Source organism: Lampris incognitus, chromosome 11 (assembly GCF_029633865.1).
Source record: "Lampris incognitus isolate fLamInc1 chromosome 11, fLamInc1.hap2, whole genome shotgun sequence".
Classification (NCBI taxonomy): domain Eukaryota; kingdom Metazoa; phylum Chordata; class Actinopteri; order Lampriformes; family Lampridae; genus Lampris; species Lampris incognitus.
The window spans coordinates 12,849,072-12,876,942 of NC_079221.1; the positions used below are offsets into that span (position 1 = coordinate 12,849,072).

The 27,871-nt window shown below is 43.2% G+C and overlaps 1 protein-coding gene across 6 annotated transcripts in view; it reads right to left on the reverse strand.

Moving 5' to 3' along the window:
• LOC130121286 (target of Nesh-SH3) overlaps positions 1-27,797 on the reverse strand; it is a 59,679-nt gene extending 31,882 nt beyond the window's left edge. For 4 of the 6 annotated variants that reach the window (XM_056290164.1, XM_056290165.1, XM_056290163.1 and 1 more), the window contains exons 1-4: positions 27,383-27,797; positions 3,527-3,706; positions 3,072-3,140; positions 2,539-2,671 (exon numbers count right to left, since the gene is read on the reverse strand). In XM_056290164.1, coding sequence (XP_056146139.1) covers positions 2,539-2,671; positions 3,072-3,140; positions 3,527-3,706; positions 27,383-27,488 — 488 coding nt within the window. In that variant the 5' untranslated portion in view covers positions 27,489-27,797. The remainder of the gene's footprint in view (positions 1-2,538; positions 2,672-3,071; positions 3,141-3,526; positions 3,707-27,382) is intronic. The other 2 variants (XM_056290167.1, XM_056290168.1) reach the window with 2 other exon arrangements.
• Positions 27,798-27,871: the final 74 nt, after the last annotated feature.

Below are 27,871 nucleotides of genomic sequence, written 5' to 3' on the forward strand. Positions count from 1 at the left end.
AATTACCAACTGCAAGACTCTCTGCACACGCAAGACTCGACGGCACAGGCAGGTGATTTTAGCCCCAACATTACATAAGCAGTACAGCAGCAGTGGGTCGCAACTTTGACAGATACCAAGGATGATTCCTCTACAACAACATAAAAACACCACCACAAGCAACAAGGATGTTCAGCAGATAAAGACAATGCATCAACAACATCAGCATCAATATCACAGGCTAGAGAACATGAACCAAAACATTTTTGACAGCATGATAATGATAATGAGCATAATAATCATGTGGCAGTTAAGTCATTTGTTTGTTTACCAAATATCAAAATGTGCATGTAGGGGGCCCCCAAAAATACAGTCTGCTTAGTGTAATCTAGCCATTTAATCCAGCTCTGGTTACAGTAGTCGAGTTGACCAAAAATAAATGCATGGACAAGTTTTTCAAAATCATGCTGAAACATAAGTCTTTTAATTCTTGATATATTCTTCAGGTGATACTAGGTTGACTTTGTAATTATCTTAATGTGGCTATTCGGTTTCAGGTCTGAGTCCATGACTACACCAAGATTTCTGGATTGGTTTGTGGTTTTTAACATTACCGATTGTAGCTGAGTGCTGACTTTAATCGTTCTTCCTTGGCTCCAAAGACAATTACTTCAGTTTTATCATTGTTTAATTGAAGAAGATTCTGAGACATCCAATAATTGATTTGTTCAATGCACTTACTCAGTTCTTGTATAGGATTATAGTCCCCTGGTGATATGGTTATGTAAATCTCTGTGTCATCTGCATAATTATGGTAACATATTTTGTTGTTTTCCATAATCTGAACTATATAGATGTTTAACAGAAGAGACCTCAGAATGGAGCCTTGGGGAACTCCACAGGTATTTTTTCTCCACTCAGATTTGTAATTACTTGTAGACACAAGGTCGTCCCTGTCCTTTAAAGTAGGATTCAAACCAGTTTAGTGCTGTGCCAGAAAGTCCCACCCAGTTTTCCAATTGTTCTAGTAATATGTTGTGGTTTACTGTGTCAAATGCAGCCTGAGAGCCAATAATACCAGCACTGAGATTTTGCCACTGAGCAGCCTCAGTGCTGTGGTGTGGTCGAAATCCTGACTGGAAGTAAAACAGCAATAAACATCAAAGTGCTTTAAATTCGAATGAATCAACCTGGCCTATTAGGGCTAGTGATGAGCTACACCTCCATTTGCAGCTCCTGAGAGAGCATGCTCACTAAATACAGTAGGTATTGAAAAGAGATGGAGAAGATGTCTTCAGTAATAAAATCCATTTCAGTGGAACATTCAGCCTCCAGAAAAATAAATGCTTTGCTAAAGCAATGCTGACTGGTAGCAGGCATCTAAGTAAAGAAAGTGTTTCTAGGGTGATGTTGAAATTTGTTAAACACAAGTCTCAGCGGAGAAAGGGCAGGATATGGCCAACCAGATTTGTATGGTACCAATCAGAACACTATACAAGTTCCTCACATCCATTAGGTCAAACTAGGGGAGGACTAGTTTGTTGAAATCCGCTGGTATAGTGTTGGAAGGGTAATGAAAACTCAAATACGCATGGCTCTCCATGCCACATGGTTGACATTGATCTAGTGTTTCACAGGAGCCCCGGGCAGCTCATTGGATAGTGGGTGGCACTAGCGTTGACGGGACTAAATTAAGGGTTTGATTTCCATGTACAATGAGAAGCATCTACTTTTGTTTGACAAATTTGCATACATATGGACTTGAACTCAGTGGTATAGTTAAATTAAACATATTAAGACTTAAGAGCATTATAAAGAGCAGTAACTATGTTTGGTCAACAAGGGAGTAAATGGATATAAGAAATAATTGGATAATGTATTAAGTGCAATCTAGCTGGTGAATCAGTTAGCTCTCCTGTGCTAATAGATATGTGCACTCATGGTACTTTTTAATGTGGTTTGGTTAGAAATGTATCAGATGGCATATGTTATATTCAAATATCTGTGAAACAGAGACCATTAGGGGTCTGAGGTATCCATCATGAAGCTGTTAAAGAATTCTACAGCCATTACTGCAAAACTGGATTACAATTCTATGTCCTGATTAAGCATTAACAGACAACTCTAACATTAGATATGAGCCACAAGAGGATTTCAGCTGCAAGTTAGAGCAGGGAGAGAGCAAGCTTTCCAACATTTTTTCCCCTCAAAAACTGCATTTTTGATTAAATGGAGGACAGAGGGACTTCGCTGAGGGAAAGAAAAGTATGTCACCTTAGCTGTGTGGGTGGATTCCTCTCCTAAAACACCTGTGTTCTCCCAATGCCAAATCCACCACTCAGTAACATGAGATACTACAGGGAGTCGTGAAGCTGTTTATTCAGAGCCAAGGTGATTCATGGGGATCCCCCCACCACATACACACATACACATACAAAGGCCTTTCTAACTTCCCCAACTACACACCCTATATGTGCAGTCACTCAATGTGTTAGGGTTGGGTGCTACTGTATGTGTGTAAGTTTGTACATGTGTGTATGACAGGGCATGAAATCTCACCCATCCTCCAGGCAGTCATTCATAACATTGGCCTCATAGGGGGTCTTCAGCAGGGTCCCCCAGGACAGCAGCACAGAGGTTGGGGTCACCGATCCAATGACCAGATGCAGTGGCTTGTTGAGTTCCACTTTACCTGAGAGGAGACCAATGTCAGTTCTCTCTACACCCACTAGCACCACCATGAATCCACCATGAATCAGGCCTGGATCTAAATGAGGGCTTGGTATCTAGATAATAAAGGTAGCCCACCCTACAAAGCTGCCATGGGTGGTTGGAGACGGTTCATTCATATATAGGCCTGCAGAAGTCTGTTTTACAAATGAATAGCCATTCTTGTGACCTCAATTTCCCAGGCTTCATACGTAGTGTGACTAAGTCAAATAGGAGACCCTATCATCAATATAAGAGACCCCAAGCCCCCCCGTCAAAAGATCTCATTGACACCCCCCTCCCCCCATTAGTATAGTCTAGAAATTAGCCTGTCATATTTCTTGTCTGTGTGGAGTCATATTCTCATGGGACGTGTCTGTTACCTGTACACTGTTTCTTCACATCGTTGACTGGGATGGGCTGGACAGCGATGAGGTACTTGGGCTCAGCGTCTGAGAGAAACAGACAGGTTAAAATGATCTCCATGATGGACCCCGATGCTTGTCTCAGCATGTACCCCAATTAAATATCCCAGGTCAGGACTTGGCTTAAGGGTGATAGCAGCCCAGGCCTTCTGGATTGTTAACAGAGATTGTGATATTGAGACAGTTCACACTTGGAGTCTGTTTCAGGATGTATTTCAATCCAGCTGTGACTAAAAGGGTCAAAATAGGACACACATGTGCATGGAAGCTCTCCCCTCACATTCTCTGCTGTTCTATGCTTGTGTCCCAGCAGAGATAAATATATATCATTGCGGATTGTGAAATGGACACGGATGCCAACACACACAAACACACTTAGACACACTCTCACAAGCACACACAGATGTTATTACCAATTTCAGTCTGGTATGGCTGTCCATTCTCAGGCAGCTGGATGAACTGTTTGGAGAACATGCTGCTGCCGTAGCCCAGGATATACCCCTCAAGCTTGGTGTCTGGGTTGGGACGCACAAACTTCATAATGATGGTGTCTCCTGTGGCGTTGATACGCACCTTCATGTTCTGACGCCTCACTGCAAAAATCAGATGGGAATTTTTTTTCATTACAATTCAACTTCCAACTATTTTCACCTTGTCTCTTTGCTGATATGAGATAAAGAGCTTGTGAGCTGTAAATGCAGGGAGTTGTCATCACGGATTAGTCTCTTTTTTTCTTTCTTTCAGAAAGCCATTTATTTTGTCATTGTACAGGTTACAATGAATTCATTCTCTGCATTTAACCCATCCTATTGTATAGGAGCAGTGGGCAGCTGCAGTGCCTGGGGACCAACTCCAGTTCTTTTTCCATTGCCTTGGTCAGGGGCACAGGCAGGAGTATTAACCCTAACATGCATGTCTTTTTGGTAGTGGGAGGAAACCGGAGCACCCGGGTTGACACCCATGCAGACATGGGGAGAACATGCAAACTCCACACACGAAGGACCTGGGTTTGAACCCAGGACCTTCTTGCTGTGAGGCAATAGCGCTAACCACTGGGACACCCTGTTTTTTATTATTATTATTGGTCTTGTCTTATTAAATAATAACAATAATAATAATAATAATAATAATAATAATAAAGGGCACCGGAGGGTGTGCTCCAATTATCGGGGCATCACATTGTTCAGCCTCTCTGGGAAAGTCTACTTTGAGTTGCTGAAAAGGAGGCTCTGTCCTGGCCGTGGAACAACGGACCAACTCTTTACCCTTGCAGAAGTGCTGAGGGAGGCATGGGAGTTTGACCAGCCAGTGTACATGTGTTTTGTGGACTTGGAGAAGGCTTATGACTGTGTACCCCGGGGCACTCTGTGGGGGGTACTGTGGGAGTATGGGGTACCGGGGCAGTTGCTACAAGCCATCCAGTCCTTGTATAACCAAAGTGAGAGCTGTGTCCATATTCTCGCCACAAAGTCAAACACGTTTTCGGTAGGTGTCGGACTGCGCCAAGGTTGTCCCTTGTCTCTGATTCTGTTTGTGATATTCATGGACAGGATCTCAAGGTGCAGCCAAGGTAAGGAGTGTGTACATTTTTGGGAACCTCAGAATTGCATCTCTGCTCTTTGCAGATGATGTGGTTTTGTTGGCTTCATCAGAACACGACCTCCAGCACACACTGGAGCAGTTTGCAGCTGAGTATGAAATGGCTGGGATGAGAGTCAGCACTTCCAAGTTTGAAGCCATGGTTCCCTACTGGAAAATGATGGATTGCTCCCTCCGGGTTGAGGATGAGTTGTTGCCTCAAGTGAAGGTATTCAAGTATCTCAGGGTCTTGTTCACGAGTGAGGGTAGGATGGAGCGGGAGACTGACAGGCGGATTGATGCAGCATCAGCAGTAATGCAGACATTGTACCAGACCATTGTGGTGAAGAGGGAGCTGAGCCAGAAGACAAAGCTCTCAATTTACCAGTCAATCATTGTTCCAACCCTCACCTATGGTCATGAGCTTTGGGTAGTGACCGAAAGGGTGAGATCGCAGATACAAGCGGCTGAAACGAACTTCCTCCGTAGGGTGTCTGGGCTGAGCCTTAGAGAAAGGGTGAGGAGCTCGGACATCCGGATGGAGCTTGGAGTAGAGCCACTGCTCCTTTGCGTTGAAAGGAGCCAGTTGATGTGGTTCGGGCATCTGATTAGGATGCCTCCTGGGCACCTTCCTTTGGAGGTTTTCTGGGCACGTTCAACTGGGAGGAGACCCCGGGGTAGACTCAGAGCTCACTGGAGGGACTACATGTCCATTCTGGCCTGGGAACCTCTTGGGATCCCCCAGGAATAGCTGGAGGGCATTGCTGGGGAGAGGGATGTTTGGAGTGCCCTATTTAGCTTGCTGCCAGTGCGACCCGACCCCGGAGAAGCAGCTGATGATGAGATGAGATGAGAATAATAATAATCACTACATTTATATAGCGCTTTTCTAGACACCCAAAGCACTTCACATGGGGGGGGGGGGGTAACCCACTTCAACCACCACCAATGTGTAGCATCCACCTGGATGATGCACGGCAGCCATTTTGCATGAGAATACTCACCCCACATCAGCTTGAGGTGGAAAGGGAGGAATCACTGAGCCAAATACATGGGGGGATAATTAGGTGGCCAGATGGAGAGAGTCAGGTTGAGAATTTTGTCAAGACACCAGAGAAACCCTTACTCTTTGTGATAAGTGCCATGGGATCTTTAATGACCACAATGAGTCAGGACCTCGGTTTAATGTCTCCTCCAAAGGACAGCATCTCCTACAGCAGTGTCCCCGTCATTGCCCTGGGATTTGATAGTTGTTTTTTTTATTAGGACCAGAGGAAATACTGCCCCCTACTGGCCCACCAACACCACTTCTGTCAGCAACTCAGTTTTCCCAGGAGGTCTCCCATCCAAGTGTTAGCCTAGCCCATACCTGCTTAGCTTCCAACATTTGGCAGAGCCAGGGTACATGTTGGTATGGCTGCTGGCAATGCATCATTTCCATATTCTGGACCATTCCCAATATCTTTTTCTGTCATTATTCTCTCAAAGATACACGCTTTGGAATGCATCAGGTTGAAATTTTCTATGCATATTTCTTCTTTCCTGAAGCATAATATAACTAGTATATATCAGTAGGAGTTGCTGAATGGTACTGATTGAAACCAATTAAATAACTCACAGCCCCCCCCCCACCTCCCAGATTTACACATTCAGTAACACTGGAGTTGAATGCGTTGAGTTTTTTTAGTTGGTGTTATACCACCCCAAAAAAACGTGTCTTTCACCAGCAATCCTGACAAACTGATCTACTAATGCATGTCCACTACCTTTCTATTTGAATTAGTTTGCCTTGTTTGCTTTGATCTGTTGTTGTTGTTGTTGTTCACATCTTAGAACATTAGAGGTCAGCATTCAGGTGGACTAACACAGGGCACCTTTAAAACAGTCTCCTACTGGGAGAAGTTGCAGATCAGTTTAACTGGCGGACGTCCCGGTGTGTAACACTGAGTATAACACTGCTCTGTTCTTTTAAGGTGTTGTTATTACATTAAGCCGGCTCTTATTAAGAAATTTTATTGTGTGTTTGCTGACTGGCTGAGAACTTTTAACTTCAGCTAACAGAATGAAGTATTAAGGATGTGACACTTACAAGCTCCATATACTTTACTCCTCTACGAGGTGTCAGTGGGCACAAGGTAAGCAGCTGTTCTCAGAAGTGGTTTTAATGCCGTTGTAAACTTTAATCTGTAAACACTTTTGATGAGAGCTGGAAGTCACTTAACCAGGAATAAAGGCTTGTGATGTGTTAGCCAAATGAATAAACTAAAGCTTTTAAACATTTGTACACGTGCTCACTCGTGTGCGCATACACGTGTGCAGAAAGACAAAGTACACAAACCCTCACACACACACATGCACACACACACATAATACACCACCAGGCATTTAGTCCCTGGCCAACCGCCTTGATGGCCCTGCCAGATTGAACTGCTAGTCAGTGTTGGGTGCGTCTGCATGTCCGTTGTTTTGGGAAGTGCGATCACGTGAGGACGAACACCAGACGATGGATGATGCCAATTCTGGGATCAAAGAGGCCACAGAAAAGTGAGTGTGTACTTTTGGAGGACAGCTATTAATGCGTGACATGTGTTAGCTGAGCTGAGGTCATAGCGGCCACAGTGAGGATGGGACTGAGGACCAGTGTTGGGGAAACTACGTTGAAAGAATACCTTTACAAACAAACCATTTACTTCACACCAAAAGAAGCATGAAATAGGCTTGGTGAACTTAAGTTACTCAGAAAATGTAGTAAAAACTACTTCGTACAAAAATGATCACGTCTACATTGGCAGTGCAGCACAAAATTTTATTGCGATAAAAAAAATAAAAAAATAAATTAAATCACATGACTGCAAACAACAACTCAGCTGAGTTTATTATCTGTGATTTGTCTTATTGTGTTTTAATGTTACCCTGTGTCAGGTCCACATTGAAAATGGGGTTCCCTGATATAAGGGACCGATCAATACGAAATATGAAAAATATAACAGATAAAATATTCAATGAAGTATTTTATATGTGTATATATGAATGTGTACATTTTTCAGTGTTTGCTGTTGTTATGCACGTTTTTTGCATTGGTCAAAGGGGTTTCAATCAAGAGAGGAGAGGCAGGGTAAAAAAAAAATCTTTTATTTTCTTTTATAGAGCCAGAAAAATTGTCATTCCTTTAGTTAACCACACCTCAAAATGACTAAAAGGTAACTGAACTACACAATCATTGTGCAAATCTGAATTTAGTTCAGCTACTAGCAAACTTCTGCAAACTGTACTTAAACCAGCAGTATTTTTTCTTTATTTTTGCATTTAATAAAATAAAACAAAAGAGAAGTACATAATATACAAGAACATTAAAAAATGCACAGATGGGATGAAAAAATCAGTGGGCTTGTAAGAAGAACCCACCTAACACTGAAATTAAAGACCGCTGTATATGTTTGCCACAAATTTACAAACAGACATGAATATTTTTAAAATATGTAAAAGAGAGAAGAAAATTTTCCAAACAAGAAAAACAAAAAAAAAGACCAAGGAAGAATAAAAAGAAATAAATACAAGGATTCTGATAATGTGTTTTCACTGCATTCATACACTTATTTTATATTGTATTTTAAGCTTGTGCAGCACTTTGGTTCAACTGTGGTTGTTTTAAATGTGCTGTATAAATAAACTTGACTTGACTTGACTTCTTATCATTACTCATCTACATAGTGCTGTACTCTTTCAACAGAAGCTGTTTAAGATCTTTTGTAAAAATCTGAAATGAGGGGGGTGACTGTGAACTGAGGCAGAAAAGCTGTTCCATACAACTGGACCTCTGTACCTGACTGAAAACTGGCCAAGGCTACTTCTGTAGCGCTGACTATGAAGACCAACAGATATGGTGTGATAACACTGGACCTGAGACTGAGTTACAAAGAAACTGTGAAAAGAAACGGGAAGTGAATTGTTAAGAAATTGAAATACAAAAGTACCTATCTGGAATTTACTGATGTCAAATATGTTTAATATCTCCAGGGTTTGAAATAATGGGGTAGTATGAGCATTCCAGCTAGTTAATGTAATAAAATGATAGAATTAAGACTGGTTTTATATGTGCTTGCCCATACTGTATTGCCATAAGAATTGAAAGCCTAAATCATAGAATAATATAGACCGAGAAAGTTTTTTTCTTGACAAGATATGTTTTACTCGCCATAAATATTCTTTGCAACTTCATTGTACATGTAAGTGATGTATTTTTTTCCAATTAAACTGATCATCAATGATTACATTTAAGAACTTAACATGGGAAACAAATTCAAGCACAGTATTAGCAATGAGAATAGGGTGAAGATGATCTGATAGGGTTCTATTTTTAGGCTTGAAGATCATATGAGCACTCTTCTTAACATTAAAGGATAATTTATTGCATTTGAACCAGATAACCATCCCTTCTAGAACCTTGTCCATACCGGTCATAAACCTATGTTCATCTTTATCAGTAAGAAAAATATTAGTATCATCGGCATATAAAATAAAGACCAATTCTTTTGATACCAAATGCAAATAATTGATGTATATAAGAAATAAAAGAGGACCTAGTATGGAACCTTGTGGAAAACCACACTGTATGTGGCTGTATGATGAGTTAGTTCCATTCCAAATGACACATTTTTTCTTGTTAAGCAGGCAGATTTTAAACCAATTAAGTTCAGTAACATTAACACCATGAGCTTGTAGCTTATTTAATTATATATTATGATATAAAGTGTCAAAATCTTTTGACAAATCAATAAACAGTCCTGAATTCTTTGTTATCTACAGCTGTAGCTATTCTGTCAGCTAACTGGACTGAGGCCATAGAGGTAGAACGTTTTTCATGAAATCCATATTGATAGTGATATAGTAACTTATCCTTGAAGTATTTGACTAATCTATTACACACCATTTTTCAAGTATTTTGGAGAGAAACATGGAAATAAAGAAATTGGTCTATAATTTGAATATAATGATGGACTGTCAGCATTAAATAATGGGATAACCTTGGCCCGTTTCAGTTGGTCTGGTACAACACCTGTGGTTGTAGAATAGCCAGGAGGCACTGTTTCAGTAACTTCATTTTAAGATCATCATGACCAGCACCTGTTAATGTCAAACTTGATACAATATTGCATATTTCTTGCTCACTTACAGAAGAAAAGGAAAATGAAAGTGCGTAACAGACTCTATAATAAGAGAATAAGTGGGTATGACGGGAACTTTTGCAGCCATAGCAGGGCCTATATTAACAAAATAGTTATTGAATTCGTTGGCAATTTCAGTGGAATCCTCTATGATGGTATTATTCACATTAAACTTATTGTGGGGCTGCTTGACCATAGAAAATAAAAGGTCTCTACATGCAAAAATAGAAAGGAATCAATCAAAAGCAAATGTGAGAATGACAACTGTACAAGGTGTAATCTACATTTGTCTGTAGACCTTAAAGCAATGCATTCAGCATCAAGGTGTACCGATATAGCACATAGCCCTTGGCTCAGATAGCCGAGTTAAATGAAATAGTGGAACTTTGTAGGAGGCGTTCGGCCAGCAGCTGCTGGAGCATCGCACAGAGACAGAAACAGAGGGGGGAAGCCCTGGATTTGAAAAATAGCCTAATGCTTTTCCATCTGTGTGTTTCCTATCAAAACTGCATTTGTTTTGTTTCTCCTGTCAATATTTCCGATAAAACAATAGCGGGGTTGGCTCTGAAGCAGAGGGCTCTAAGTGCATGAAACGTTAGGAAACGCCTGGCAACACTTGTTAAACCTCAATACAAGCAAACACTGGCCTGGTCCCATTACAGCCCCTTCCAGAGCTCGGCCATTTGGCCCACACAGCGCTCGGGGACTGTTATAGTTATCACTGTTTCCAGAGTAAAATGAATAAATGCTTAAAAAATGGAGTCACAGTCCCAATGATTAATCAACTGCAAAGAAAAAACTATTGATCGCCAGCAAACCAGAAAAAGATTTTTGAGTCATCGAGTCACATATGCACATCTGTGTTTGTGTGTTTATATTGATTGTGACCAATTTAGATGTCACATTTGTGACTTTTAAACTCCTCACTTCCTTCACATATGCCCTAAAAAGGGTTGGGTTATGGTTCCATGATAACAACAGGGGTCAATATGGAGTCCTACCCTTGGACTGGATCTTGTCAAGTCTGTGTAATAAGTGAAGAATAATGGCTTGGCTTAATGACCTGGAACCATCTCTGACTCTACAACTCCATTACCCACTCCATCACATGGAATGCCCTACAGCAACAAATACTTTGGGTCTGCTTGCAAACATGCATTCATTTATCCAAAGCAAAGTTGTTCCAGCTTTTAACTATACATGTTTGCTAATGTACAATGAGGTGCAATAAATCTGGGATGTCATAAAAGCTGTCTGAGGAGAGCGAGAACATTTTGGGAAGATGTCTGCACATTTCTGGGCATTTTTGGGACAGCTTGAGCCAAAAGTAAATTCAATAGCAATCCAGGTCCTTTTGCGATGGTAATCTTGGGGAGTTTGTGGTCTAAAGTTTCATTGCTGAGATTAATTCCTAAATTGAGTCAATGTAAATGCACATTCAAGTGTGCCGCTTAAAGCTTTCCATAGGGCTCTCTCACATTGCAGGCCAACAGCATAGAGCAGTTTTAGTCAAAGAGGAATTCTCATCCCATGAAACATGTGATTCTTCACACGGCAAAAAAAAAAAAACTAGTCCATCAACAGCACCAGTGAATTCATCAATCAGCCAATTAATACATCAGATCTTACAATAAACAACGGTGTATTAGTCGATAAACATGTTTCTGCTTTGAACAAGGAGCCAGCAAGTGTGAACCTCTGGACCCAAAATGGAGAAACTCCCTTCTACTGGAAAGAGCGACTGGAAACACTTGCTGGAGGCGACTGAGCTCAGAGGAGGCCATCTTGGCTCTCTGGTGGTGATGGATGGTCCTCCGGGAAAGGGAGTCGGTTAATAAGGTTGTCAATGTGTGAGATCAACACAATGTCCTTATGATTGTTTGTGTGTGTGTGTGTGTGTGTGTGTGTGTGTGCATGCGTGCGTGCGTGCGTGCGCGCGCACAATCTTGTTGCGTTACGTCGCTCATGTCTGTTCCTTTGACAGCTTTTCTAACAGTCGAGTTGTCAATGTGTGACTCCTTGCACCTCCTTTGCTACAGGAGCACTGCAGAGAACCAAAAGCTCTGAGAACACAGTGAGCTCACTTTCCATTAGGACTATGTGTGAACTAATGAACTATAAATATCCAAAGTGAAGTCCTTAATGCCTGTCTAGGACAGAAGACTTTAAAGGCTTGTCTTAAAAACACAAATGTGGTAAAGAACATTTTCTTCTTGCCCGAGCTGTGGCAGATTTCAGTCAATGGAAGTGACCCAAAATAATGAAGCACTTTGGCTTTTCTTCAGCCTGCACCCTGAACACCATAGATAGCCGAGACTCACTGTCTATGTCTCAACGAATGAGGTTATAAACCTTCCATGTTAATACTGATCCATCCATCCATCCATTATCCAAGCTGCTTATCCCAATTGGGGTCGCAGGATGCTGGAGCCTATCCCAAGCAGTCATTGGGCAGCAGGTGGGGAGACGCTCTGGACAGGCTGCCAGTCCATCACAGTGCATACACACACACACTAACACACACACACACACACACACATTCACACCTAGGGACAATTTAGTACGGCCGATTCACCTGACTTACATGTCTTTGGACTGTGGGAGGAAACCAGATCACCTGGAGGACACCACATGCAAACACCACACAGAGGATGACCTGAGACAACCCCCAAGGTTGGACAACCCCGGGGTTCGAACCCAGGACCTTCTTGCTGTGAGGTGACCGTGCTAACCACTGCGCCCTCGTGCCGCCAATATTGATCAGCCCCAACCTAAATGTGCATGGATTTCAGAAAGTCAATCAAGTAATTAAGTCAACTGTAGAGCCCCCCCCCCCCACACACACACACACAACGTTCCTGTGCATGAGGCTGGTAAATGTGGGCCTCTCAGGTTTCTGTCTCAGGAGAAAGAAGGTGCAGAGGGATTTTGGCGTCTGACTCTGGGAGGGGGGGGGGATGTTTTATGGGCCTTGGTAAAACAGTCACCTACAGTTAAGTCAATGAAGTGTAAAAATCGGCCTGAGTGCCATGCCAGTTAGTGAGGCGAGGCTTTGAAATTATTTAACTGAACAGCAAAAACACAGAGACGCTTCCCAAGACCCAATTTTCTAAAATGTTTTAACAAATGGGTAAAGGGCATCAATCACAATTTTCAACAGTTTCTGTCTTTATATGCAAGTAGCTTGCAAAGATAACAAACCCAGCCACTGGTGATGCACAAGCCAGTACGTTCCTTGTGCCAGTCCCAGGCCAGGATAAATAGGGAGGGTTGCGTCAGGAAGGGCATCGGCCGAAAAACCTTTGCCAAATCAACTACGCAAATCATAAATCAGATTTCCATACTGGATTGGTCAAGGCCCGGGCTACTACCAATGGCCGCCACTGGTACTGTTGGCCAGCAGGGTGCCGGTGGAAACTATCCGAAGGAGCGATTGAGAAGGAGAGGGGGAAGGCATGTGCAGAGGCAGCAGGAGAGGAGGAAGAGTAGGAGTCTGGAGGTGAGAGTCTGAACGTAATGTTGGCACTATGGCTGGTAAAGGGAGAGAGCTGGCTGATACGATGGAGAGAAGGAAGTTAGGTATACTGTGTGTGTAAGAGACCAGGTGGAAGGGGAGTCAGGCCAGGAGCATCGGAGGTGGGTTCAAACTCTTCTACCATGGTGTGGATGGTAGGAGAAATGGGGTAAGAGAAATCCTGAAGGAAGAATGTGTCAAGACTGTGTTGGGGGTGAAGAGAGTGTCGGAAAGAGGGATGAGTATGAAGCTGGAAATCGAAGGTGTGATGATGAATGTTGTCAGCACATATGCTCAGCAAGTTGGGTGTGAGATGGAAGAGAAAGACGAATTCTGGTGTGGGTTGGATGAAGTAGTGGAGAATATTCCCAAGGAGGAGAGAGTGGTGATTGGAGCGGACTTCAATGGGCAAGTTGATGAAGGGAACCAAGGTGATGAGGAGGTGATGAGTAGGTATAGAGTCAAGGAGAGAAATTTGGAAGGATAGATGGTGGTGGATTTTGCAAAAAGGATGAAAATGGCTGTGGTCAATATGTATTTCAAGAGGGAGGAACACGGTGATGTATAAGAGAGGAGGAAGGCGCATACAGGTGGACTATATCTTATGCAGGAGGTGCATCTGAAAGAGATTGGACACTGCAAAATCGTGATAGGGGAGAACGTAGCTAGGCAGCATCAGATTTCGGTCTGTTAGATGTTTAGGAGAGATGGCAGTGGAGTTTGTAACCAGATTGTTTAACACAATCTTGGAAAGTGAGAGGATGCCTGAGGGGTGGAGAAGAAGCATACTGGTACCGAATAAGGGTGATGTGCAGAACTGTAGTAACTACAAAGGTATAAAGTTGATCAGCCACAGCATGAAAATATGGGAAAGAGTAGCGGAAGCTAGGTTAAGAAAAAAAGAAAGAAAGAAAGCCACTTTATCTTTGTCATTGTACAGGTTACAATGAAATTTGTTCTCTGCATTTAATCCATCCTATTGTATAGGAGCAGTGGGCAACTGCAGTGCCCGGGCACCAACTCCAAGTCTTCTTTCCATTGCACAGGCACATTGCACAGGGCACAGGCAGGAATATTAACCCTAACACGCATGTCTTTTTGATTGTTAAGAGGGGAGGTGATGATTCGCGAGCAGCAGTATGGTTTCAGGCCATGAAAGAGCACTACAGATGTGATGTTTGCTTTGAGAATGTTGATGGAGAAGTATAGAGAAAGTCACAAGGAGTAACATTGTGTCTTTGTGGATTTAAAGAAAGCATATGACAGGGTGCCAAGAGAGGGGCTGTGGTATTGTATGAGGAGGTCATGAGTGGCAGAGAAGTAATAATAATAATAATGGATTACATTTATATAGTGCTTTATCTAGACACCCAAAGCACTTCACACCGAAGGGGGTAACTTGCTTCAACCACCACCAATGTGTCGAACCCACCTGGGTGATGCACGGAAGCCATTTTGGGCCAGAACGCTCACCACACATCAGTCTGAGGTAGAGAGGGAGAAATCATTGCGCGAATTACATGGGGGATGATTAGGTGGTCAGATGGAGAGAGCCAGGTTGAGAATTTTGCCAGGAAGTATGTAACAGTGGTCCAGGATATATATGAGGGCAGTGTGACAGTGGTGAGGTGTGTGGTAGGAATGACGGACTGGTTCAAGATGGAGGTGGGACTACATCAAGAATCGGCTCTGAGCCCTTTCCTGTTTGCGATGAACAGATTGACGGACGAGATCAGGCAGGCGTATCTGTGGACTATGATGTTTGCGGAGGACATTGTGATCTGTAGTGAGAGTAGGGTTACAGGTTGAGGAAAGCCTGCAGAGGTGGAGGTATACACTGGAGAGAAGAAGAATGAAAGTCAGTAGGAGCAAGACGGAATACATATGCAATGCATATGCATATTATGCGTGAAGGAGAGGGAGGACAGTGGAATGGTGAGGATGCATAGAGTAGAGGTCATACTGGTGGATGAGTTTAAATACTTGGGGTCAGTTGTTCAAAGTAACAGGGAGTGCGGAAGAGAGGTGAAGAAGAGTGCAGGCAGGGTGGAGAAGAGTGTCAGGAGTGATTTGCGACAGAAGGGTACCGGCAAGAGTTAAAGGGAAGGTTTACAAGATGGTAGTGAGACCAGCTATGTTGTATGGTTTGGAGACACCGACAGAGTTGAAGATGCTACGATTTTCATTGGGAGTGACAAAGGACAAGATTAGGAATGAGTATGTTAGAGGGACAGCTCAGGTTGGACGGTTTGGAGACAAAGCAAGAGAGAAAAGACTGAGATGGTTTGGACATGTGTGGAGGAGAGATGCTGGGTCTATTGGGAGAAGGATGCTGAAGATGAAGTGGCCAGGCAAGAGGAAAAGAGGAGGTTTATGGATGTAGTGAGGGAGGACATGCAGGTGGCTGGTGTGACAGAGGAAGATGCAGAGGACAGGAAGAGATGATCCACTGTGGTGACCTGGTGACCCCTTACATGAGCAGCCGAAAGTAGTACCAATAGTATTGTATTAACATCCTTATTTTTATCCTTATTCCTTATTACCACATTAGGCAGTAAAGCCAGTGACATATTTCACTTATGTTAGTTTTTTTAATTTTGAATTAGAAACTTCATGAAGGAGAGAGGTGCCTCAACAGGGGAGTGTTTGGATAGATGGACCCCACAGAAACTCCCAGTTGCCAAACAGCAGGACTGCTCAAGCTGTGGCCTTTTTGTGCTCACGCAAATTGTTTTTAAAAACACAGATTTTACATTTGCCTTGTTATTAAGAGTCTATTTGGTTGTGGGTTAAAGCCACACAAGGATGGGGCATGAAATAATCTGTAAAAAATTAAAATGTCCGGCTTGGTCGGGCGTCCCTACAGACACAATTGGCCGTGTCTGCAGGTGGGAAGCCGGATGTGGGTATGTGTCCTGGCCGCTGCACTAGCGCCTCCTCTGGTTGGTCTAGGCACCTGTTCAGGGGGGAGGGGGAACTGGGAGGAATAGGGTGATCCTGCCATGTGCTGTGTCCCCCTGGCGAAATGCCTCACTGTCAGGTGAAAAGAAGCGGCTGGCGACTCCATGTGTATCGGAAGAAGCATGTAGTAGTCTGCAGCCCTCCCCGGATCGGGTGCTCGGGTGCAAATAGCATTGTTGGCTAAGGATGCCTGGGTGCTAATGGCATTTGCCTTTTTTTCCTCTGTGGCCTACTGTAAATTTCATGCATTTGGTGGTTGAGGCACAAATTCTGACTCCTTATAACTGTTTCTATGCGATGCTCATTCATATATCAGGGGCGTATGGAACAGAATACTGTTGGTTATTAGTCGAGGTGTTGGTAACTTGCAGCATGAGTTTGTGATCTCAGAATCTGGGCCTGAAATGTGCACAAACCTGTCTGTTGTTGCTGCTTGTGTGCAAACCCTGTCCGTGGCCAAAACATTCTCATTCCCAACTCGTCAAATACGGCAGCTTGGTACCTTACACGTCAAACCATGACGCACGAGGTACCAGAGGCATCAGTTTTGCACGTGCACGGCTGTTCAGTAGATATCAATGGTGTGTTCCAGTTGAAAAAAACAAAAACAAAAAAGACAACACAGTTGCCAGAATGAAATGTTAGCATTTTATGTTTTTCCAAACCACAGATATATTAAATCTTGAATACATCTCATATCAACATTTCAACTTCTGTCAGCAGGTCTGACAGTAGGATTGCAATATGTAAAGGTGACTTATTTTAAAAGCAAACAAAATAACTTTCATTTCATGTATTGGGCCTCCAAAGGGCTCTCTGAAACTAGACCTGTCAAGGCTGAGCCCTTTAAAACCCAATACGTGAACTGAAAGTTAGTTTGTTTAGTTTATTTGTTTTGTTTTGTTTTCTGGTGAGACTTGAAAGAATCTTCATAACAACTAAAACTAAAGATCACATAAATTTATTGAACGAAGATTATGAAAATAAAATGCAAATTTCTCATGAGAAATATTATCAAAATGCATTTTAATACCGGAACTATCTTAAAATATTGTACTTTCCACTGAGAACAAAAGCCATTTTTTTCTTTTCGCAGACAGAAACTTGACAGTCACGTGATGTGGACGCAGGCTCCATCAACAATTGGCGATAAGTTGAAATGTTGATATGAAATGTATTTTTGGTTCAGAAACATCGAGATTTTAATGTATCCGCGGTTTGCAGAGACGTATATAATGTCAACACTTTATTCTGGTGACTCGACTGGAGCCCTACACTATTGATATCAATAGTGAACAGCCCTGCACATGCAAATTTAATGCTGAAGGGCTACCTGGAGCATCTTAGTTTGAGGCGTAAGGCTACTGACCAAGCTGCCGTATTTGACAAGCTGAGAATGAGAATGTGTTGCCGTAAAATATATATCCCCTGGACTGAATATCTTGCCTTGTGTTTAATACCACAGAATGACATTGTAACGGTCACAGAGCAGGTATTGTGTATGTGTGTTGGGGGTGTTGCAGTAGAAATTAAACTGCGGTGACTGGCACATTAATGGGAAACCCTAAACTTCAGAAGACCCTCACTGAAAAGTCGTGCAAACCAATAGCACCAGCAAAGAAAAGTCTCTGGCGCCACCACTGGGTTTATGGAGGGGTGGGGTGGTATTTTGGGTCCACCACCTAGCCCAGCTGGAAGGAGCGCTGTTTGGGCCCAGACTCCCATGTCCTCCCCTTGCCTTTCGTCGGTTCCATGCTGGCGTTCCTCGGCCCTCACCGTCCATCACGTCTTGTCAGATTCGATGGAGGAGCAGCTGTTTTCTCTTCCCCTTCATGGCACTCCTCCATCCCTCCATCCCTTTCCTCTCCCTCACTCCATTTCTCCTGTCCCATATCTGTCTCCAGCCATCTTTTTTTTTTCACTTCATGGACTCGCTTTCAAGTTTCTCGGAAGCCTTTAAATCGATCTCTCTTGTCCTGCGCTCCCCTTTGACCTCGCTGTCATCCCCCCCCCCCATTTCCTCCAACTCTACCCACCATGCGAGGCCATGATTCCACGGACCATCCACACCAATGGAAAACAATCCCTTCTGGGCGACTCATTCAACTGTACACGTTTATGCCAACCGACTCTCATCCCATTGCCATCAAATAAAATTTTCAAATTGGGTAAACTGAGAGAAAGCTATGCCGAGACTTAACACCTGACAAAGAAGTCTTACGAACGAAATAAAACAAATGAAAGGGGAAAGGTGATATTAACATCATTGACAGAATATATCCAATATATTATAGATATGACTGCTGGGATAGGCTCCAGCATCTCGCGACCCTGAGTAGGATAAGCAGTTTAGATAATGGATGGATGGATGATATAAACCATGTGCAATGTGCATGCAAATGCTTAAGTGTTGTGTACGTACTTTTCTAAATTTCTTGTAATTACTGTGTGCCAACAGCAAATTCAACCCACATTGCTGCGTGGCAATAAAGCATCTGTCCGAATCTATCTAGAGAGGTAGACACTAGGGATGGGCGGATCAATACCAAAATGTCCTAATGCATGCTCAATACTCTAGGTAAGAAAATCAAAGAAAGTTGAATCAGTTCATCTGGACACAACATTTATTGAGAGAAACGTTTCATCACTCATCTAAGTGACCTCTTCAGTCTCAGCTGACTGCAGGTATCCCCACCTTTATAAACAACAACAGTGGCATAACGACCGAAACCAACGATCGGTTTCATATGCAAATAGGCATGACCATTAACTAGAGTTACAATGACCGTGTGTACTATTCACAGAGGATTGGGGAATAGTTGCAATCACAGCATTGTAAGATGTCGACAGATGTACTTTTAGCCCCGCCCCCGCGGTTCAGGGAAGGTCATTCCCTCTTCACATAGATTGCCTCTTTGACTCCCCATTCAAATCAGCATTCTTTCCTATCGAGGATGAATGTCTTGGTTTATGGTAAACATCAACAATCAAGTGTCCCCCATCACCAATTGCAATTTCACAGTCTAAGAAGGCTAACCTGTCATTTATCACATCCTCCCTGGTGAACTTGGTATAGTTGTCCACAGAGTGGGTATCCCAATGGGGGACAGTTAATTGTTGATTTTTACCGTAAAACCAACACATACTGATCCGTACTTGAGCTTTGACTCTCATCATCCACTGGAGCACAAACTAGGAGTCATCAGGATGCTGTACCACTGATCTCTCAACATTCCCACTGACACAGCAGCCAGGGAAGGGGAGAAATCCCACATTAAACAAGCCCTGGTTAAGTGTGGTTATCCTTACTGGGAATTTGTCAAGGCCAGATAGATGCCCAAATAGTGCACCAGCCGATCGAAGAGGGGGGAAGGCCAACAGCTGCCTAAGCGTAAACCAGGGGTGATGCCATATGTGGCGGGAGTGTTGGAAAAATTGAGACGCGTATTTTCCAAACACCGCATCTCAGTTGCTTTCAAACCCCAAAACACACTGCGCGAGAAATTGGTCCACCCCAAGGATCAGGCCCCCCCGCACAAACAGAGCAATATAGTGTTTGCTGTTAAGTTCCAGGAGGATTGCCGTGACTTGTACATTAGGGAAACCAAACAGACGCTGGCCAAGAGGATGGCACAACACAGGAGCGCTAACACGTCAGGCCAGGACTCCACAGTCTACACCCATATATAGGCCAGTGGCCACTCTTTCAAGGATATCCTTGATAAGGAATAATGCTGGTTTGAACGGGGAGTCAAAGAGGCCACCTGTGAAGAGGGAACGACCATCCCTGAATCAAAGGGGGGGGGGGCTAAGAGTACATCTGTTACCATCTTACAATGCTGTGATTGCAAACATTCCCAAATCCTCTGTGAATAGTACACATAGCCATTGTAACACTAGTAAATGGTCATTATGCAACTGTATTGTTTATAAGGGTGGGGACACCTGCAGTCAGTTTAGACTGAAGAGGTCACTTAGATGAGTGATGAAACATTTCTGTCAATAAACGTGTCCAGATGCACTGATTCAACTTTCTTTGATTGATACCAAAGGATCGATACTCCAATCCTGGGGGTTGGGTTTTGAGAATCAATCCCCATATTAAAAAAATGCTAACAGGTACTGTTTAACTACTAAGATATATATATATGCGAGTCCGCGGTGGCGTAGCGGTCTAAGCATCGGCTTGGTGTCGATGCAGTTGCCCACTGGGGACTGGGGTTCGCGCCCCGGTCTCGTCAGATCCGACTATGGCCGGACTCGATGAAGCAGCGATCATTGGCAACGCTGTCTTCGGGAGGGGGGCGGAGTCGGCTTGTGTTCGTCACGTGAATGCGTCTCTGTGTGTGTCGGAAAAACAGTGGTTCGGCTTGGATTCGCCTTGTCACGAAAGTGGGGAGGCGCTTTCCTTCGAGACTGCCGGCCGGAGAGACGCAGTTGGCGAACGCATGCAATACGAGGGCGGTTGTTTGAATTAAAATAGGGATCAATTGGCCACTAAATTGGGAGAAAAAAAGGGAAAAATCAGAAATAAATGTATTTAAAAAAAGATATATATATATATATATATATATATACACTACCGTTCAAAAGTTTGGGATCACCCAAACAATTTTGTGTTTTCCATGAAAAGTCACACTTATTCACCACCATATGTTGTGAAATGAATAGAAAATAGAGTCAAGACATTGACAAGGTTAGAAATAATGATTTGTATTTGAAATAAGATTTTTTTTACATCAAACTTTGCTTTCGTCAAAGAATCCTCCATTTGCAGCAATTACAGCATTGCAGACCTTTGGCATTCTAGCTGTTAATTTGTTGAGGTAATCTGGAGAAATTGCACCCCACGCTTCCAGAAGCAGCTCCCACAAGTTGGATTGGTTGGATGGGCACTTCTTTGAGCAGATTGAGTTTCTGGAGCATCACATTTGTGGGGTCAATTAAACGCTCAAAATGGCCAGAAAAAGAGAACTTTCATCTGAAACTCGACAGTCTATTCTTGTTCTTAGAAATGAAGGCTATTCCATGCGAGAAATTGCTAAGAAATTGAAGATTTCCTACACCGGTGTGTACTACTCCCTTCAGAGGACAGCACAAACAGGCTCTAACCAGAGTAGAAAAAGAAGTGGGAGGCCGCGTTGCACAACTGAGCAAGAAGATAAGTACATTAGAGTCTCTAGTTTGAGAAACAGACGCCTCACAGGTCCCCAACTGGCATCTTCATTAAATAGTACCTGTTAGAGCCTGTTTGTGCTGTCCTCTGAAGGGAGTAGTACACACCGGTGTAGGAAATCTTCAATTTCTTAGCAATTTCTCGCATGGAATAGCCTTCATTTCTAAGAACAAGAATAGACTGTCGAGTTTCAGATGAAAGTTCTCTTTTTCTGGCCATTTTGAGCGTTTAATTGACCCCACAAATGTGATGCTCCAGAAACTCAATCTGCTCAAAGAAGTGCCCATCCAACCAATCCAACTTGTGGGAGCTGCTTCTGGAAGCGTGGGGTGCAATTTCTCCAGATTACCTCAACAAATTAACAGCTAGAATGCCAAAGGTCTGCAATGCTGTAATTGCTGCAAATGGAGGATTCTTTGACGAAAGCAAAGTTTGATGTAAAAAAAATCTTATTTCAAATACAAATCATTATTTCTAACCTTGTCAATGTCTTGACTCTATTTTCTATTCATTTCACAACATATGGTGGTGAATAAGTGTGACTTTTCATGGAAAACACAATTGTTTGGGTGATCCCAAACTTTTGAACGGTAGTGTATATATATATATATATATATATATATATATATATATATAACTGTATTGTTTATTTAATGTTTGTTTAGGATAGGGACTACTTTTCCTTCCACCTTCTCTATCAAGAGGGGACATACTGAAAAAATAGCAATACGTTCCCCAATATACAGTAGAAAAATGTGTTAAATATGACTTCCTTTTATGAACCTGTCAATGCATCTGTCTCTTATTTCCATATCTATATCCGTTTGTTAAGGAAAACAGAAGTGTTTGCTCTCCCCCTCCCATTTGTACACTTGGTTGCGCCCATCTAGCACGTACAGACTGGTTGTCCGATTTAGCATGTTGTTGTAGCTAATGTTCAATAAAAATGGCCCTAACGTTCTCATCCGCCTCACGTCGTTCTGTCATGGTAATCTGACGTTTGTTTTGGGGGTTTTTTTTGGGAGGGGGGGTCAGTGGAGGTGAACACATGGAGGAAGTAACCCTACCAAAAAAGCGGAGAAAGCAGATCAGGGGCACACTTCTATCAGGAGATACGTACTTTGGCAGGACACCTGAATAGGTAACGTTAACTTAGTAGCTATGGCAATCGCTAACGTTTCAGGTAACTATGACTACTGCATATTGTACACGTTCTTTAGATACTTACTATTGTAGCGACTTCGGGGGACAGTCAGGAACCGCCGCAGCGCGAACCCGGGTCTCTCGTACCACGGGCGACTACGTTAACCAGTCGACTGAGGGATCCGACCCGATAGCTAACAGGCTAGCAAGTCTAGTCCTTCATGAACGTTACACTATATAGCTAGCTATATCATATAACATTAAAGCAACTAAAACCAGTAATAGGCGCAGAATATTCAATGTATCAAAATGATCGCCAAGTTCCGTTGCCTCCGGCTTGGTCGGGCGTCTCTGGGAAGCCGGATGTGGGTATGTGTCTTGGTCTTTGCGCTAGCGCCTCCTTTGGCCAGTTGCGGCGCCTGTTCGGGGGGGAGGGGGAACTGGGAGGAATAGCGTGATCCTACCACGCGCTACGTCCCCTTGGCGAAACTCCTCACTGTCAGGTGAAAAGAAGCGGCTGGCGACTCCACATGTATCGACGGAGGCATGTGGTAGTCTGCAGCCCTCCCCTGATCGGCAGAGGGGGTAGAGCAGTGTTCGGGACGGCTCGGAAGAGTGGGGTAATTGACCTTTCGCAAAGTCCCGCCCCCCTGAGTTACTGTTGCTATGCCCGTCAAGCATTTCTGAACTATCCAGGAAGTAGCCGGAAAACACCAAAACATGAAGGAAGAAATCAGCGCATTGTGTGGGTAAAAGTAACAGTAATAATACGTTAGCTGTATTAGCTACCAATAATAGCTAGTAGCAAGCTTAGCTTGGAGCAGACAGGTATTGTTGTTGATTTTGGATGGATTAAGCTGGCCATGGGGTCTGCTATACTGCGAAATCTATTGCCGACATTGCGCTTCTTGCGTTCTGGGTTTCGGGAAGGGAAAGAAAATTACACCCCTCCAAACTTTTCAGATATCTAGTATCCGATTTGCAGATACCATAGGCACACCGTTTCAGCATTTTGCTGTGTGTTTGAAAGCTTGACGGGCCGTTGCTAAGGTAGGATTGGACAAGCACCGTTCTGGGGCGGTACTTTGCGAAAGGTCAATTGGTATGGTACAATTGGGAAGAAAAAAAGGGGGGGTCGTCAAGGTCAGCCATTGTTCTGGTAAAATAATAATATTTGGTCACAATGCAAGTCCTTAAAACGATGTTCTAAATGTGTGATTTTTTATATATAAATATAGAATTGTGAGAAATGCACTGAAAAAAAATTGTGGGGGAGGGCTCTCATTTGGACCCCCACTACCTATACCATGTTTCTCTCGCCGCACGCAGAGAAACAGATGCTGCCTGCCAGTCAGAGAAATCTGAACTTTGGTAGTTAATTTAGTACTCATGCCAAGGCTTTCCAATATAACTTTTTGGTGTTTCCATTTACCAATTTTCAATCTAGAACTCACAAATATTTCCTGCTTTTGTGTCCATAAGAAGACTTTTTAAAGTATTGGTATCTGTATCGGTATCGGGATACTAGCCTTAATATTACTTGGTATCGGATCGAAAACCAAATCAGTGGTTATCACACATCCGTGATAGACACATCTCACCTCACATCCACGTCATATAGTGACGTAATGTCCAAGACAAGTAAGTGTACTAAGGTAGCCTGTGCTTGTATACGGGGTCGTTTTGGCTCAATGGGACTTTGTGTCATTACGTCACATCATCCCATCTAAAACCAAGCTTTCATTGTGGAAAGAAGAGGGAGATAATCCGGACCGTACGCTCCCCTCCCAAAACAAACAAACACGCACACGCACACACGCACGCACACACGCTTTCATCTTACTCCCGGAGCGACACACAGGGGCCTGTCTGCACGCCAAGTTTAGCTAACAACATGTTGCATGCTGCATCAAGGCCAGCCTTCGTCTTTTCCACTGTGGTTGCCTCTTCTTGCCGACTCCAGTCCGCTCACTTCAAATCATTTTTATTACCGTCAAAGTCCTCAAACGGTGCCCAACTTTAGTTCGCAGAACACACTATGGCTGTGAACTGGAGAGCCAGGGATGCAGTGCCAGAAATCTATGTCTGCACAGTGTGTTTGTGTGTGTGAGTGTCTGCGCGCGCGCGTGCGCGCGAGCACAAGAGAGAGAGAGAGAGGAGACAGAAAAAGAGTGATGGCACAAGGGGAAAGAAGAAATAGAGATTGAGAGGAAGGGTATTGAGTCAACTCTGTCAGAGTGCATTTCTGTACCAGACAAGGAGGGGGATTGTGTGTGCGCGCGCGCGCGCGCGTGCAAGTGGGATAATGAGACAATATGGAAAACTTGTGGAAACTGCTGTTTTTTTTCCCGAGACTGTCGTGAGAATGCTAATCAGAGAGGAGGCTCAATAAGTCGAGTCCACATGTTAAAGTGAGTCCGTTTCATGGTGTCTTTAGTGGTGTGTTTTATTTAAAAGAAGCTGCTTGGAAAGAGAAGGGATTTGGTAGCTCTGTGTTTGCGGTGTCCTCTAAACTGATCGTGTGAATTCGGTGGTTAGGTAGCTGTGCGGATCTTCCCTGTGCAGCTTCCTGTACCCATTTTAGCACCGTTTGTTCCGTTCAAAACACCGCCTACAGGTTGTTTGACGTAAATCCTTTAACGAGCACTTCAACCTACATCTTTATAGACTCAATAAAAGGTCTGCTGCCAGAAGCGATGAATGAAAGTAATTAAGTATAGCTTACAAGGCGGACAGATTGTCTGCCTGGTGGGCGACGTGGGCACAGCTCTGGGAAGTCCATCCCACCAGCCGTGACCCCACGACCTCCAACCTGGAAGCGTCCTCTCTCATTGGATGGACACTGTGAACTGCGGCCCACCTCTCCGCTCAGTGCCTGCTCACCTCATTTCAGGGAAACGTGAAGAGGCCATATGGATAATAAAAACCAGCGCTCACACACACACTTTCAGATCCAGTACCGAGTCCTGGACAAGGGAGGTCTGTGGGAATGCGGCCAGAGTTTCCACAACACTTGCATTGTCCCGCGCATCGCACCTTACAGTATCCCGACATGCTCCGGGATGTATGGACTGAGGATTTGTTTTGGGGAAACGCAGGAGGAGCGTGCATGTTAATCAGGACCTTATGTGGCAGATTTACCATCAGACGGCGTAAGCAAGCAACCGGCATCAGTCAACGTTTAATGTCTCAGAAACACAGCTGCCTCGTGGAGAACTTGACGTTTGTGTTTTGGGTTTTTTTCCACGGAACAGATTTAACTCATCTGCCCAACCACAACAAGCAGTCACAACACATGACATCAACATTCAGGAGCACAAATGACAACAATGACTTCTAAATGGATTTTATACATCATGAACACGATCTTCATCCACCGATCTCTTCTGATTTGTCTTTGGATATGCACAGTCTGTATTCTCACAGTCTTCTAGTCTCTATTATACTTTTTAGTCTGTATTACAGTATTCTAGGCTGTATTACAGTATTCTACTCTGTATTACAGTATTCTAGTCTGTATTACAGTATTCTAGCCTGTATTCTAGTATTCTAGTCTGTATTCTCACAAGCTTCTAGTCTGCATTATAGTATTCTAGTCTGTGTTCTAGTATTCTACTCTGTATTCTCACAGTCTTCTAGTCTGCATTATAGTATTCTAGTCTGTGTTCTAGTATTCAAGTCTGTATTCTCACAGTCTTCTGGTCTGCATTATAGTATTCTAGTCTGTATTCTCAGTCTTCTAGTCTGCATTATAATATTCTAGTCTGTATTCTCACAGTATCCTAGACTGTATTATAGTATTCTAATCTGCATTACATTATTCTAGTCTATTCTCACAGTCTTCTAGTCTGCATTATATTTTTAGTCTGTATTACAATGTTTTAGTCTGCATTACCTTATTCTAGTCTGTATTCTCAGTCTTCTAGTCTGCATTATATTTTAGTCTGTATTACAGTATTCTAGTCTGTATTGCAGTATTCTAGTCTGCATTATAGTATTCTAGCCTGTATTATAGTATTATAGTCTGCATTATAGTATACTAGTCTGTATTCTCACAGTCTTCTAGTCTGCATTATATTTTTTTAGTCAGCATTACAGTGTTCTAGTCTATTACAGTATTCTAGTCTGCATTATGGTTTTCTAGTCTTTATTAGAGTGTTATTACAGATGATTCATTGTGGTGACTCGTAACGGGGGCAGCCAAAAGAAGAAGTCTGCATCACAATATTGTAGGCTGTATAATAGTATTCTAGTCTACTTTATGGTATTCTAATCTATATTCCAAATTCTAGTTTTTTTTTACAATATTGTAGTCTATATAACGTTAGTTTCATCTCTATTACAGCGTTATACACTATCTTACCCTGTATTACAGTATTCTAGCCTGTATTACAGTAAATCAGCGTGTATTACAACATACTCTGCTGTACAATTGTTTAGTCTGTACTAAATGTTCTAGTCTGCATTACAGTACGATAGTCAATAATACGGTATTCTAGTCTGCATTTTAGTCTCTATTACAGTATTTAAGTCTGTATTGCAACTTTTTAGTCTGCATTATACTATGTTAGTCTTTATACCAGTATCCAAGTCTATTTTATAGTGTTATACTCTGCATTACAGTATTCTAGTCTGTATTACAGTATTCTAGTCTACATAACGGTATTGTAGTCTATATATGGTCATTCAAGTGTGTAGCAGAGATAGAGATGTTATCTATGATTTCTCTTACCTCTGCTCCTCCGGGTGCTGGACGTGCCGGCCAGGGCGATTCCAAGGAGGAAGAGGGTGAGGGTGAGGAGGAGGAGGAGCGGAAGGGAGTGTGAGCGCCGCATCATGACCACTTCACCTCTGAGGCTCAGGAGCAACCGTCTGCTTCAACACGTAGTGCTGGTTGATGCTGTGATCTACAGGAGATCGGAGAGGAGCGTGACGGAGGTCAGCAGGTAAAAGTGGAGGGCGACGGATGCCTTTACTGATTGAACGCTGGACACGGGAAGAGAAGAGGACCAGCGGAGGAGTGGAGCAGTGTTGGAGAGAGAGAGTGTGTAGGTCTCTGTTGGGTTGTTGTGTCGTGTCTGGACAAGCGGGCGGCTCTCAGGACTGAGCTTCTGGATGCACAGGAGTTCCTCCACCATCTATACCTCCACAGCAAGAAGGAGGAGACAGAAGGAGGCAGGCACACCCACTCCACATGCGCGCGCTCTCTCTCTCTCTCTCT